Raw genomic sequence first — 15,735 nt, forward strand, 5'->3', positions numbered from 1 at the left:
CACCTCTTTTCATGTGTCATTGTAAGAAGATATTCAATGTTCTTTATTCGGGCATAAGATTCGTTTATGCATGTGGTTAGTGACGGCTTGCCTTTCCGTTCTGATCGCACAGAAGAATAGACAGGTGTTAAGTTCACTGTGTATGGGGCTGTAGACTGGGCAGAGTGCCTATGCTAGACACCTGTCCTTCTCTGAAAGCTCTTTCAGTGAGCTTTAAATCTGGACCATGACACAATGGAATGAGTGGCCTGGGAAATCCTGGCATTGATGTTACTCTGACATTTATTTTACCACCTGCTTTGCCACCTCTGATCCACGGTGGTCCCATCTTGCGACATACATGACTTAAAGGATCTGCTGCTGCACATATACAGCTCACCATGTGTTTCCTGATGCGTCGCTCATCCCAAACGCACTATAAGATCCGTCTGTGTGTTTGTAGGTCAGCTCTCTCTGGTATCCTGTGTAGGAGATAAAAACTACCTGTTACCTCTGATGTTTATTTGGCTAAACACCCTCACAACGAACCAGACAATTTTTGCACTGTTAAACAACTGAGAAATTTGCATTCATTTGTACATTTGTTAGTTATAATGTGTCTTATCTTCAGTTTTGAGCACTTTCTGTAACGCTTGAACCTACAGAGATGTTAAGACTTCTAATGCGCCCTCACCGCTCACGAGGTAGGTCTCAGCTGTGCTCCTGATCACGGCTGTGAGTTGGTCGGTGCTCTCCAGGTACTGCAGGATGAAGATGTTGGGAGCGAAGCGCAGCATGTTCTGCTCTCCACAGCCGTACGGCATCGCCAGGAGACTCGCCAGGTTCTGTAGAGCTCGACCCATCAGATCACCTGAGAAAAATTGGCATATTGTATTTACTAAAATATCTTCACGCATTATTTTGACATATTTATAAACTAGTCTTGCTGTATATTTACCAAAATCATTTAAACTGATATAAAAAGATTTTAACGACTTACCGAGCACAGAGACTGAGGCCATGGCAGAACCTTCCACAAAGGCTTCAGGCAGGGTTAGTGAGACGGTTTTCTCAACTACTTCTTCTAAAGGAGATTGAGAACCAAGGAAAAAACTGATAACAGGACCATTTCTGGGTCCCCTAATTAAATCACTTGGACACAAGAGTGGAATTAAGATTTCCTGCTCTGGAATAAAGCCAATGAAACCTTTTCCATGAGATCCACGTTCCCCTAAAATTCATTCATTCATTCATCTTCTACCACTTATCCGAACTACCTCGGGTCACGGGGAGCCTGTGCCTATTTCAGGCGTCATCGGGCATCACGGCAGGATACACCCTGGACGGAGTGCCAACCCATCGCAGGGCACACACACACACTCTCATTCACTCACACAATCACACACTACGGACAATTTTCCACAGATGCCAATCAACCTACCATGCAAGTCTTTGGACCGGGGAGGAAACCGGAGTACCCGGAGGAAACCCCCGAGGCACGGGGAGAACATGCAAACTCCACACACACAAGGTGGAGGCGGGAATCGAACCCCAAACCCTGGAGGTGTGAGGCGAACGTGCTAACCACTAAGCCACCGTGACCCCCTAAAATTCATTTCCAGCCTAAATACAACAGAACTAATTGGTAATCAAAAGTAATCAAGATTAAAAATGGGTTTTCTTTACAAAATACACTGTTTTGATGTAATATACAAGATATCTGGTGAATGAATAAGGTGTGTGTCTGACCTGATGGACAGAGAAGCTCGTTGTAGCTTTTATACTGTTTGGTTCCTTCAGGCTAAAAATAGCAGCAGAATAAAAATACAGTTTTAATCACAATTACAGCCTCAATTAAAGATTTCTCTGAATAGAAATGCTGAGTTTTTTCAGGAAGATCTAGTCCACCATTTTTAGTCACAAAGCAGTTTAATTAAATTTATAATTATTTATTGACTTCTTATGTTTATTAGTCTGTTTGACTTGTCAAACCTTAAGAACTCTTAAATAATCAATACTGTATACAGTACAATGTCATCTAATATCTCCTATAAATGGTTATTGGCTGCAAAGTGAATCGAATCGATTAGAATTAGAGAATGAATCACCTGCACTTGCAGTGTTTTAATGACCGAGTCAGTGTGTCCTTTCTGTGGTACCGTAACTGCTCTGTCTCCACACAGATCTGATGACTGTATGGCTTCCGCGGTCACGTTGATGCTCACCTCCCCTACAACAAACACACAAATACTGTTTGCTCTTACTAACAAACCTACTGTTAAAACTACAGCATGAAAATTGTGGGTTTTGTGGTTTATTATTTTGCAAGTCACAGCTAAGTTTAGTGTTTTAGTAAAACCATGATGTTATTTACAATAATCCCAATTTAAAGGCCTTGTCCTCAATGGTAAATTATATTGTGTATAATTTGTGTTTACAATGTTCCTGCTTGCGGGAAGTAGAGAGAGACGAAAAACAGGAAAGAGAGAGAAACAGGAAGAAATGGGAAAAACACACTGTAACTACTGTATACAGCCAAAAACATCTGTTTCATTCATTCATAAATCACGGGCATTAAAAATGCGATGTTTCTGTTACTCTGACAGTCTCCATTCTTCTGGGGGGGATTTCTACTAGATTTGGCAGCAAGGATTTTCATGCATGAGCAGGTTTAGTTCCAGTAAATAAAAAGGGGAAAGCTACAGCATTCAACTTATAAAGTAGATGAGATCAAATTAAAAATAACTATTTTAACTATGCTGATTTTGTTAATGTAAGACATGCTCAGCTTTAGGTTTTAAAGATTGACGTACCCAGTACCAGGGGTGTGATGGTCCAGGAGAACGTCCAGCTCTGGTCAGCGCACAGACATTGTGTATATTTGCACTCGTCACACACTTGTGCTGAGAATTGTTCTGAGTCTCCCAAAGTCACCTCCACCTTTAACACATAGCGTTTTCATTTCATCAGCGATTTGTTTTTCCTGAGTTCTTATTCAATGGAAAGTCGTGTGACCGCTATGACTGATTCTTTTCAGCGGAAAGTAACTAATCGATGATTAAAATCCAATAGAAGTCATCAGATGTGGTCCTAGACTATTTTGCATATTCATGAATAGATCACAGTTATTTGCACTGCAAAATATGTTAGATGAAACACAAAGATTTTCTCAAGACAAGAAAAGTGTGTTGGTTGGATTAACATCAGTATGATGATCAGTGATTGGTCATTAGTGACAGTTGAATGTTGACGAAGATTGTTGACGACAGTTGATCCGTGATTGGTTGTTAGATGATCCACCAATCATGGTGGTGAGTCAAACAAAACTATGATAAATATGTCAGATTTGTTGTTGCTCTTTTATTAAAATAGATTTAGTTAAAATGCAAGAGTGTGTATGCTGTGTCTTAGAAAGTGATTTTCAGAATTTCAGAATATTTTATTAGACCAAACATTTCAGCTCACCATCATACAGCTTTTGAGGTAGTTGAAGACGGTGGCTTTGAGTTTGAACACTTCTCCTCGGATGACAGAGCTGGGCATGGTGAGGCTCACAAAGAAAGGCTGGAAGGCAATAAGCTCAGTTTTCTGGGCGACTCCAAACCCCACAGGTGATGTACAAAATGCATCAGCCTGCCATGTAGTGATGGAGTCTGGGACTGTTTTACTAACAGTCATCGCTCCAGACTGACTGTAAAGGAAATAACATTGACTCAGTAACACAGATAAAAACACAAAAGTAAAAAAAACACTTAAACCACATGCACACCTGACTGGAACGAGATCCCAAATCCACGTCTCTGGGAAATATTTGCGGATCGTAACGACAGGTTGGTCTGAACTTGAGTCACCTGGAGTGGATTCTTTGGCGAGGATGTCTGGTGCTGCATCATTGGCTGCAGCTGCAGTTTAAATTTGGATAAACATTCACCACTGACAATAATGAATAAGCAAGCGTTTGAGTTTGGTATCAATTTTGGTTAACTCTTAATATGAAGTCAAACTGAAGTTGTGTGAAAATCTTTACTGACTCTTTTTAAAGATTGGTTATGACCAATGCTTAAAATAGAAGTCATCAGTTGTAGCCCTGAACTAATTCGGATATTCATTAAAGGTGGGGTCTCCGATTTTTGAGAAATGCTTCAGAAAACTGAGTCGGGCCGAATAATAAAAAAATCAAAAACAAAATTCAAAACTAATGTGTAGCCAATGAGCAGAAAGGGGCGGGGCTTGTCAATATGGGCGGAGAGAGTGTTCAGTGCGCATGTGTGACATCAGCAGAAAGCGGTTTTAACATTGACATGGAGGATAAAAACAAAGAAAGAAAGCGAAGAAAGGCTTACGATAAGGTAAGAAGTAGGACGTGTTAATATAGGATCAGCTTTCCAGCGCTGGAGAGAACTGAAGGAGCAGGAAGTTGGTCACATATTCACAGATTGGAGTTTCCTGAGTCAATAACTCCTGAGCTAAACACTGTTACTACACAAATAACACCTCTTTTCTATCGTAGTAATGTAGAGACGCAGCTACAACCGTGTTTTGTGTAGTAACAGCGTTTAGCTCAGGAGTTATTGACTCGGGAAACTCCAATCTGTGAATATGTGACCAACTTTACTTAAGACGCGGAGGCGCTTTTTTCCTTCTTGATAGGTGAGTAACGTTGGTTTTGTTTTGTTACACAGAACTAATATATGCCTTTGTCCTTTACATGATTATGCTTGTGTGTCATTTTTGCTTGTTTGTTTATCTACAATCGTATTGTTCTTCCCTTCAGCTATGATAAAGACACGTTTCTTTCTGTTAGTTGCCTGGGTTACGTATGTATGTGTGGGCGGAGCTATCAATACAGGGGTGGGGCCCATTTGGGTTAGGGGCGTGTTTGTTTTGGTGATTTTATATGTCAACATTGGCTTTCAAAAATCAGAGACCCCGCCTTTGATGGATCACAATTATTTGCACAGCAAAATATGTTAGATGGTACAATATAAAGATTTTCCAGAGTTCCCACCGTCAGGGAAGAAAAGTATCATTAGTCTAAATTGGCTATATGCTACATTCGTCTACAGAAAGAATGCAGTGGTATAAGAATCTCAAGACCAAAAAAATTGATGGGTGCCTAACCGAAGAATTCTTTCCCTGATGAAAAAAAACCTTCTTCACATAAAACAAACAGGTGTTTAAGATAACCAGTGACTTAGCTGTTCGGACCTCTAGAGAAAGTTCATTCCAGAACAGAAAAGAGTCTTGATGTATATCTCCCTCTTACCCTGAGAGATGGTTGGGACCATTGGAGCAGTGCTGGTAGATCTGAGGGACTGAGGTGCAGTGTGAGGAGTGAGAGCTTTGAGGTAAGACAGAGATGGTCCATTTTTGGGCTTTATATACAAGCATGAGTGTTTTGAATCTGATGCGTGTAGCTACTGGAAGCCAGTGTAGGGAGTGCGGCATTTTGGATCGTTTGCAGAGGATGAATTACGTTCATAGTTAGACCTGACAGGAGAGAGCTGCGGTGCTTGTAGAGAGCTTGTTGGGTTCCTTGGATTTGATTGTAAACGTACATTTTCTGGAATTTCTCACCTGGTGTTATTAAATCTAAATAAATTCTTAAATAAAATCTCAAATCTGCTTAAACTACAGCTGAAATGTATACTGCTCAAATAACACTAACTTTGACAATAACAAAGACTTTAACACACATGCATCAAGTCAAAATGAAAATGTGCCTCTGTTAAAGCACTTACCACTCATATACAGCAAACAGTCGGAGGGTTTCTTTACGTCTGTGTTGGTGAGGATTTTAACTCCAATATCCTGAACAGAAGAAGAGGGAACACATACATTTTTTCCTATACGAGAAACTACACCAGGTTCCAGCAGCCCCTCCAGGACCTCGCAGTGATGGCAGCCACGTACACCTTTAAAACAGACGAGGATAATCCCAGAGAAATGCAAGACTGCAGTAACTCCAGCACTGAACCAACCGGGCAGTGAACCGGATCCTGACAGCGTTCATCGCACAAAAGACGAAAAAGCCTTCGCTTCAGAGCGTACAGCTTCCTAGTTGTACACCTCAGATGAGAGACCTGCCTCTAGGAACCGGTCCGCTTCAGGGGCAGAAGTGTAGGATTGCCCCCTGCGCCTGAGAGGAGATCAGCTTCCTATCTGATCCTATCTGGGGTCTCTGATTTTTAGATTCTGGGCAGGGCCGTCATGCCGAGATCCAATTTCTTTGGATCTCTGCATGATGTGTAGCTTTTGAGGCTCATTTGGTCTACATCTCTTTGTCAGTCAGGTTTATTTAAGTGATTTCTTGATTGTGAACAGATGTGGCAGTAATCAGGCCTCGGTGTGGCTACAGAAATTAAACTCAGGTGTAATAAACCACAGTTAAGTTATATTTTAACAGGGGGGCTAATACTTTTTCACACAGGGCCATGTGGGTTTGGATTTTGTTTTCCCTTAATAATAAAAACTTTAATTAAAAACTGCATGTTGTGTTTATGTGTGTTATCTTTGACTAATATTTAAATTTGTTTGATGATCTGAAACATTAAACTGTGACACGTGCAAAAAAAAAAAATCAGGAAGGGGTGCCAAGACTTTTTCACACCACTGTATACAAGTAGGCCTATCTGCATACAAGAATACTGTACAAGAGTCTTCTCTTGAATATGTCACAAAGTGGAATATCTCCACAACAAACCACTGAATGCTGAATAAGAAAGTAATAATTGGCAAATAATCAAAAACATTATCATTAAGGCGCTGAATATGAACTGTTACTATGGAAACAATAATGTATTAGAACACGTGCATTATTATAATGTGATACACTATTATCAGAGCTGCTGTGAAAAATATCGAATCAAGATCTCGTAATCAATCAGAACCGGACTTTAGAACGTGATGCACTGTAGATGTGATCATCAGGTGATCATCGTTACCTGCCCCAATGTCTTACTTTAAAGGTGTTGTACACATCCACCTTCCCAGAGTTTGGAATATAACCAATCTTTCGGTCTCGTGCCACAAATGGGATAATCTCAATGGGTGGGTTCCTCCAGCAGGGGCTCGAATCCTCGTCATACACGTTGTACGGATATCCTGATAACGTTTGTACAGGAAGCATGTTGAACACCTGAAATAACATCATGTGGCGTTATTATGTTCATATAATGTTCAGGTTTACAAATGTATTAAAAGATCGACAGGTTATCTGAGGATTCTCAATACAGCGTTCTGAATTTTAATCGGTTATATTACAAATTATATTAGATTAAAATAAATTACATTAAAATATGTCTATTAGCATTTTCCAGTTTTATCTTATGACCCAAAAAACTTTTACTTCTTAATACAGATTCAAAATTAGCTGTAGGTCCAAATTCAAGGACATTTTGTTATTTTGAACATACAGATTGGATGCTGAGCTCCTTCTCTGGTTGCAGCAGCAGAAGACTCTTATCTATCGCCTTTACTGAACACAAGGAACCTGGAGCAGCTTTCAGCAACAGTGATGCCTGGTCACCAGGAAGCTCCGTAGAAGGTGAAAACTTTAGAGACACCTGAAAGACCACAACAAAATAAAAAGAAATACTGTTTTAATAAAAAAAATATATATATAATAAGAAAATAACAAAGAGCTTACAGTAGGTTAGACCATGTAGAAGCAATGTATAGGTGAAATTTAACTTGAAAGCTAAAATCAGCATTTAGTGTTTCTACAGTTTAAGTAGTTCTTATAGGAGACAATTTATTAATAGGAAATTTGATTTGCCCATTTTGATGCAAACATGACAAACCAGGCTTGTGCTGTGAGTTATAGGGTGTCGTATCATCCACAATTATTTCCACAAAATCTATACTAAAGATCAAAAGAGTAGGGAAAAGGGTAGTTTAATGGGTGAGGTGTTAGACCGCTGTTCGGATGGGGAGGGTGAATCTCAGGACCACAAGCTGCCTCTAGTGGACCTTGAGCAAGGGCTTTAACCCTCATTTGCCCTTTTGTATAAAAAAAAAATTAGATGAATGGAAGTTGCACTGGAAGTGAATGGTGAAAGATTAGGTGGCACACTATGGACACTAGAGATGCCAATCAGCCTACAATCTGTACAAGCTGTAGCACCTTATAATATTTTATATACAATATAAAATATTTATATTTCCATACATACAGTATATATATATAGGGCTACTTACTGTAAGTATGCCCAATAGTACACTGTGTGTACTGACTATATGTATGAGAAAATTGCACATTTTCACCTGTCAATTCATTATCTGTATGTTAAATTGTTTCTGCAATCTCTGGAGTTCGCTCCTAAGAATTTCACTCACCAAGCCACTATTGCCCCTAACTAAGTATATCTATCTAAAATATCTAGAAACTTCTGGGCATTCATTTCTGACCTTGTTAGCCAAACACAACTGAATTTGGTAGTTCAGGCTGTCTGCCACGGACTCGCCACTGGGAAGGACCGTGTACAGGACCACCTGAGCAACGGGGGACAGCTTTATCGTGTTCTGCAGAGACAACACCAGGGTGCCCCTGTGCTCTGCAAAAAAAAAAAAAGAAATATATTAGACTTTGAAATTAAAGAAATATTGATTAAATGTGATTATTTCAGTGGTGTAATTTTAACAAACCTGTTCCAGGTCTGATGGCTTCTCTGATACGTCCTTTCTGAACCAAATGCCCTTTATTCATCACCTAGACATTAATAAAATGTAGATGAATTCATTATAATGCAACTTATATTTCCATGTAAAGAAAAAGTTCAGTCTTGATGTTTCAAACTTGTAAAATGGACTTGGCACATACAACAGACCGTACAGGACATGGTCTTATAGTAAGTGATCATTTTCAGTCGTACTCAATGCCTACATGACAAATACATTTATTTTTCATGCTTTAACGATTCTTGATTATATTCCCCTGTTTTAATGTTATACTGAAAGCGAAACCCACCATGTAGAAGAAGGATATGGTCTTCTGTCGTGGTAAGGGCGTGCTGTGGTGTATCATGTACTGAGCTTTGATGACAGCTTTTCTATCACAGCTTAAAGGTGTCAAGCAGCTCACTAATTGAATAAAACTCCGACTCTTAGAGTAGAAAGGCTGAAGCCAAAGGTAGGCAGCGGGGTACTTTGGTGTGAGCTGATTTTCAGTATACACAACTGGTCTGTTAGTCATTTCATACTCTGCCTATGTAAAAGAGAAAAAGCATATAACATACTGTATTTATACCACACAAGATGATTATTTTATATAAACCTGAACAGAAAGTAAGGGAACGACTCCTTGTAGCTTTTAATGGAGGTATTGTAATGTGGTTTTACTAATCACGCTTGTTTATGTAAATTATTTAGCTAAATGCAACTTATCAGACTAGAGGGTAGCTACACGTTAGTGATGCACGGGTCGTCTCATAACCCGCGGGTCGCACGGTTGACCCGTGGGTCCGGTTGGGGCTAGAGGTCTTCTCGGGTCTACAGAAATGTACCCGACCCAAAGTGACCCAAATCACTTTTTACCCGAACCCGACGTGCATAATTATTTTTATTTTTTTTTTAAGAAAGACCAGACCCAAGACAAACCCAAAAAAATTAGACCCGAGTCTGACCTGACCGGTTGGCAATTTTTTTTAACCCGACTGGACCCGATGCAGCCCTGCATGCACTAGTCAGATAGAAAAAACTCCGCAACCAATTTGTCCAGCTGCTCCAAGTTCAAGTTCGGGTCTTCTCGGGTCCGTTCGGTAAAAACACATTCATTTTAAATTACCCGAAACCTGATGCCGCAATTATTATATCCGGGGCACGCGTGAAACTTTTAGGATCTCGGGTCGGACCTCGGGTTTCGCATCTAAGTCAACCCGTGGAGACCTCTAGTTTTGGCGGGTAAAGAAATTGTCATTTTACTTCAGGCGGTTTGGGGCTGGTCATTAAAAACAAAATATAAAAAAACATGCTGAGTGCAATTCAATTAATGGTCATGGGTGCGGGGTGGGGCAGGTAGTAAAAATAGATACAGTGGCACGGGGTGGGAAAATAATTTCATAAAAGCGGGACCCGCGGTTTGGAAAAAACCCGACCCGTGCATCACTACTACACGTCAATGCACAATGTTTTTCATTTTATTTAATCTGTTTAATAAATTGACTTTATATGTCTGTATATAAGTAGAAAAGAAAAGAAAGACTTCACATACTTGAAGAGAGACTTGCTCCAGACCCCACTGTTCAGTGTTGAAGGAAAAGTTTACAATGCCTTTGTAATTCGTAAGCAGCTTCCTTACTGAAATTTTATTACCAGCATTTACGGTCAGATAAACTACTTTTCTTTTCATAGGTGTGGATTTTGGGCAGATTACTTTAATCTAAAAAAGAAGAGAAGAAATCCGAGGACATGTCAAAAACAAGCTATCGTAAAAATACACAGTTGTATGTAATAGTTATTCAAACTTTAGCTAATGTGGAAGTGACAGTGTGTACTCATGTTAACCCTTTGTATGATGTTTGGGTCTGTGGGACCCGTATTCATAAACATCAGTAGTTTTGAAAAACTTTGCTTCCTTGTAAATTTGTTGATTTTTTTCCCTCTCATAACTTGATTAAATTTGATTTTTTTTTATGTAATAAAGGTAAAGCGCAAATATTAACCATATATGCTGTTTATATTGCTTGTAATTGGGATGAAGTAAACATCTGTAGAGTATTTTAACATCAAATTTTTTGATTGTGTTGAATTAAAAACCCAAAAATGCAGCGGGTCAAACAGACCCACGAACACTGGCTGAGTAACAAAAATACGAACAACATACAAGGGTTAATTTTTTTTTTATATATTTGAAAATATTGCTAGCCTATATAGTTTTTAGGACCACAGTATAGTATAGGCTAGGATTGGCACAATTTATTGCCTTGCTATAAAATGATTAAATTTATATTTTGCAAATAATAATATATAAAATATGTCTCTAAAACAATTTATATTAATGGTCTATAATGTATTTACCTGTCCTGTATATGCCATTCCAGGCTTAAATGTTGATGATGAATCCTCAAATGAGATTGTGACCATATTAGTTGTTATAGGAGAACTGCCTGAACCAGTCAAAATCACACCTACGGGATGAACACAGCATTAACACAACCTTTAACTAGAGTGAAAGTTATTGTGAATAATCACGTATTTATATATATTGATGCCGTCAATACAAGTGGCTTGATATGAGTGGAGAATCTCTCACCAGTGCCGTCTTCTTCCACTTCACTCTGAACTATGATTGATGGTTTATAGCGTGTATCACTTAATGCATATTCTGTCAGATCTATGATTTCTGTTCCACAGCCGGTCTTGTCGGTCTAAAAAAAAAAACACACAACAAGTGAAAAAAAAACCTAACCCTAACCCTAGTGCTTGCCTGAATCACACACAAAAAAAATACATGTAGAAAAGTGGAATTAAGACTTAGACATAGAGGATAATAGTTTCCCCAGAAGCCACTTACTGTATCCTGTTATTACTTACAGTATTTGTCAGAAAAACTAATCAGTTAAGTTGATGGAAACTTCATGTAAGAGTTTATAATGAATTAATATTCAAGGTACAAAGAAGTAACTGAGAACTAGTTTACTAGTGTTCTAGTTTCACTTACAAGCATTTTCTGTTGATTTAAAGGTAAAGATGACTAACCAACATTGTATAGTTCCTGCAGATGTCTGGTGGTGTTCCTGCTTGTGGGAGCCAAACATATCTGTAACTGTTATGGCAGACTGTGGCCTTTACCATCCCACTCACCGGCTTGCCGTACGTATATCTGCAGAGAGGGCGCGAGAGAGAGCAAGCGATTTTTAATCAGATTTTCAGTTTAGACATAATACTGAGCAGTGTTATAATGTAACGGTGAACAAATACTTCGTTACTGTACTTAAGTAGAAATGTCACGTATCTGTACTTTACTTCGCTATATAAATCTATGTGAAGTTTCACTTTTACTCCACTACATTTCCTAGATAAAATGTCTACTTTTACTCCGCTATATTTCCAATAAGCGTCTTCATTACTTGTTACTACAAAATAAAATCCGAAGAAATAAGGGAGGTTTGGTGAATCACTGCTCCTAGATTGCACGCTCTATTTCAGCATCCATCCATCCATCCATCCATCCATCCATTTTCTACCGCTTATCAGGGGCCGGGTCGCTGGGGCAGCAGACTAAGCAGGGACGCCCAGACTTCCCTCTCCCCAGACTTCCCTCTCCCCAGACACTTCCTCCAGCTCTTCCGGGGGAATACCGAGGCATTCCCAGGCCAGCCGAGAGACATAGTCCCTCCAGCGTGTCCTAGGTCTTCCCTGGGGCCTCCACCCGGTTGGACATGCCCGGAACACCTCCCCAGGGAGGCGTCCAGGAGGCATCCGGAACAGATGCCCGAGCCACCTTAGCTGACTCCTCTCGATGTGGAGGAGCAGCGGCTCTACTCTGAGCTCCTCCCAAGTGACCGAGCTCCTCACCCTATCTCTAAGGGAGCGCCCAGCCACCCTGCGGAGGAAACTCATTTCGGCCGCCTGTATCCGTGATCTTGTCCTTTCGGTCATGACCCAAAGCTCATGACCATAGGTGAGGGTAGAAACGTAGATCGACTGGTAAATAGAGAGCTTCGCCTTGTGGCTCAGCTCTTTCTTCACCACAACAGACCGATATATCGACCGCATCACTGCAGAAGATACACCGATCCGCCTGTCGATCTCCCGCTTCTATTTCAGCATAATGTTGCCAAAGGAGTAGGAAGCACAACTGAAACCGACATGGAAGAACCTGCTGGAGGACGTCCTGTTATCGTAGACGATAGCGGTGAACTCGGTGAAGAAGATAACGTTATACACCCGTGGCCGTATTTGCAAGAAATGATTCTGTACATTAGAATGAAAGATTCTTCCTACTGGATGAAGTGCCTCTTATGCCTACTGAAAATCACTGAAATTTTACTTTTTACTTTTACTTCAAATACTTAAGCACATTAAATATCAGAAAATGACTTTTGATACTTAAGTACAGTAAATATCAGATACTTTAAGACTTTTACTTGAGTAATATTATAAAAGGCAACTTTCACTTCTACCAAAGTCTTTTTCTACCACGATACTTGTACTTTTACTTTTTAAAGTATTGCTTTCTAATACTTTATACAACACTGATACTGAATATGTGAGTATGTGTTACAAATTATACATTTAAAACGTTAGGTAAATCCCAGTCTGAAGTGAAGAAACTGAACGTTATTCAATCATTAACACTCACTTTGCACAAACTTTAAGTGTGGCGTTGGTGTCCAGGATGGTAATGACTGGAGGAAGCTCTACCGTAACTTCAAATGTCGGCAGAACTGAAACAGATGGTGTAACACAGTGTTAAAATATAGCTGCCATTCTTATGCAAGATATTTTCTTGCAAATTTCACATCAATCAATCAATCAATCAAATTTTATTTATAGAGCACCTTACAACAGCCAAAAGGAGCACAAGGTGCTTTCCAGTGAAACAACAATAAAAAATAAAATCAATAAGAACACAATGAACATAAAATAGCAGTTGAATCAGGGTCTACATGTTAAAAGCTTGTATGAATAAATGAGTTTTCAACTGCGATTTAAAAACATTCAGCACAGTGATGGATCGTAAGTGGGCTGGAAGTGCGTTCCATAGCTTTGGTCCCTTGATGGCAAATGACCGGCCTCCAAACTTCTCATGTTTGTATTTGGGAGTGACCAGAGAGGTACTGTATGTCCAGAGGAGCAGAGAGATCTGGCTGGTTGGTAGACCTTTATTAATTCTGTGAGGTAGGCCGGGGCCAGACCATTGATAGCCTTAAACACAAAGAGAAGGACCTTACACTCCACCCTAAACCACACCGGAAGTCAGTGAAGTGAGTGGAGGACAGAGGTGATGTGTGAGCGTTTGGAGGTGTTGGAGAGAAGACGTGGGTTCAATACGTGTACCACGGTTGTTTATTCTCCACTGTATGTTCTCTACATAGCCTGCAACAAATGAATTCACTTCCCAGATTGTTCCAAGAGTCAGGAAACCTTTAGCTATATATTGTTTTAAATACAGGATTTGATCCATTGATTTGCTGTGTTAATGGTGTGACTGTGAGCAGCTTATATTTATATTGAGTTTTCTTGCCTTACTCTGTCTTTCCTTCATGTCTGTTTAAGAGATTGTTATTATGATAGTTTTTTCTTTTCTGCATCACTTGAATTTGTGTCAGACGACACAAACTGCTAATTAACCATTACGTTCTGATTATTTTAAGGATGTTAATAAACAGGTCCTGACCGTAGTCCTTGACTTCGAAGTTTTGCTGGAGCTCTTTGTTCTTCTCATCCCAGACGGTGATGATATAAACTCCTTTTGTGGCCTCACAGTTTAAGGGATACGACAGATCCACCAGACCGCTGGAGGTGGCGACGTTCAGCCACTGACCGATACGGTTTGAGTTCGGATCCTTAAGAGAAAAAATAATCCAATACTCTTACATCTTAAAATATAGTCTTGAAATTAGTAATTAGCATTAATGAACAAATAACACATTTAAATTTTATTTAACATTTTTAAAATAAGAACATAAAAGCGTTTTTAGATGAAAATATTTTTAAAGGCAAAAGACATGTTATGAAAGTGTATGTTATGACACTGTACCTTCACTTCTATTGTTGGAAACTGAAAAAAGTAGAAAAAAAGAGCTTTTAGGATCACATTAAATATACACTGAGTGAATATTAGTAACTATATCCTGTTTTTAAATCATCACAATGCATTTATAAATGGAAAATTGTAGACATTTAATTTATGCATTTATAAATTAAAAATCTTTACCTGTTTTATAATAAAAAAATTAATTACAATTTTTAACATTTGAAATGCCACTAGTTCATCAGTGAAAGCTAATTTTTAACTATTTCAATAAGTTTATTTACATTTAATTTAACTTTATATTAATTGATTATTACATTAAATAGCGATGACTTTCACCAATCATAACTTTGAACTTTTAGATTTTTCTAAAGCAAAGGTTATTAACCTACGTAACAGCCACAAATAGTCCGTAATACAGAGCGATTTAAAATAACGTTTACTTTAAAACTGCTGTGTTAATACTGCTCCCAAATCAGTTTTATTAAATTACAATTCATTCATCAAAAAGTGCTCCTGCATTTTCTAGTTTATGAACTGATAAAAGTTTTCGAACCGTCTGTTCGTAGGTGAGGAAATCGGTATCCAGGGAGACGATGCGGAACTTCACTGTGGGGAGAAAAATATATAGAAAATAGTGTTTCAGTTCAAATCTGACTTGTTTTTAACACCCACTTTAATCATTTACAGTGTAACTGGTAGCTAAAGACAGACAATAACATGACAAATCAGTTAAAACACCAAAATGACTAGAGGGACTGGAGAACTGGGAGAATTATGGGAATTAGGAACTGAGGAAATTAATACATTCAAGAGATTTAGTTGTTGAATTCTGGAGCCTGATCGGCCTGAAGGTGTTGATTGGCTGTAAATGACATTTTTATATTAATGCACTTGTACTAAGTTATTTCTGACTCTCCACATAGTCAAACTGTAATCAACAGATGCTTTAAGACAAAGTTGTCTTTAACTAAGGGCCTTTTTACACCTGGTCACTTCATGTGTTTTCTGTGATCCGATAGCTTCCCGATGGTAAAAAGACCAGGTCTAAATGCCCT

General features: G+C 39.0%; 1 protein-coding gene across 1 annotated transcript in view; it reads right to left on the minus strand.

Moving 5' to 3' along the window:
• Window positions 1-15,735, minus strand: part of LOC132853166 (alpha-2-macroglobulin-like protein 1) — a 35,565-nt gene that overhangs the window by 10,514 nt on the left and 9,316 nt on the right. The window contains exons 5-26 of the mRNA XM_060880657.1: window positions 15,234-15,286; window positions 14,684-14,704; window positions 14,321-14,489; window positions 13,283-13,367; window positions 11,677-11,800; window positions 11,231-11,345; window positions 10,996-11,105; window positions 10,190-10,357; window positions 8,948-9,184; window positions 8,626-8,689; window positions 8,389-8,534; window positions 7,395-7,544; window positions 6,941-7,117; window positions 5,721-5,790; window positions 3,749-3,881; window positions 3,445-3,670; window positions 2,793-2,919; window positions 2,088-2,209; window positions 1,729-1,780; window positions 980-1,063; window positions 674-850; window positions 380-461 (exon numbers count right to left, since the gene is read on the minus strand). Of these exons, the coding sequence (XP_060736640.1) occupies window positions 380-461; window positions 674-850; window positions 980-1,063; window positions 1,729-1,780; window positions 2,088-2,209; window positions 2,793-2,919; window positions 3,445-3,670; window positions 3,749-3,881; window positions 5,721-5,790; window positions 6,941-7,117; window positions 7,395-7,544; window positions 8,389-8,534; window positions 8,626-8,689; window positions 8,948-9,184; window positions 10,190-10,357; window positions 10,996-11,105; window positions 11,231-11,345; window positions 11,677-11,800; window positions 13,283-13,367; window positions 14,321-14,489; window positions 14,684-14,704; window positions 15,234-15,286 (2,692 nt within the window). The remainder of the gene's footprint in view (window positions 1-379; window positions 462-673; window positions 851-979; window positions 1,064-1,728; window positions 1,781-2,087; window positions 2,210-2,792; window positions 2,920-3,444; window positions 3,671-3,748; window positions 3,882-5,720; window positions 5,791-6,940; window positions 7,118-7,394; window positions 7,545-8,388; window positions 8,535-8,625; window positions 8,690-8,947; window positions 9,185-10,189; window positions 10,358-10,995; window positions 11,106-11,230; window positions 11,346-11,676; window positions 11,801-13,282; window positions 13,368-14,320; window positions 14,490-14,683; window positions 14,705-15,233; window positions 15,287-15,735) is intronic.

Source organism: Tachysurus vachellii, chromosome 11 (assembly GCF_030014155.1).
Source record: "Tachysurus vachellii isolate PV-2020 chromosome 11, HZAU_Pvac_v1, whole genome shotgun sequence".
Lineage (NCBI taxonomy): Eukaryota > Metazoa > Chordata > Actinopteri > Siluriformes > Bagridae > Tachysurus > Tachysurus vachellii.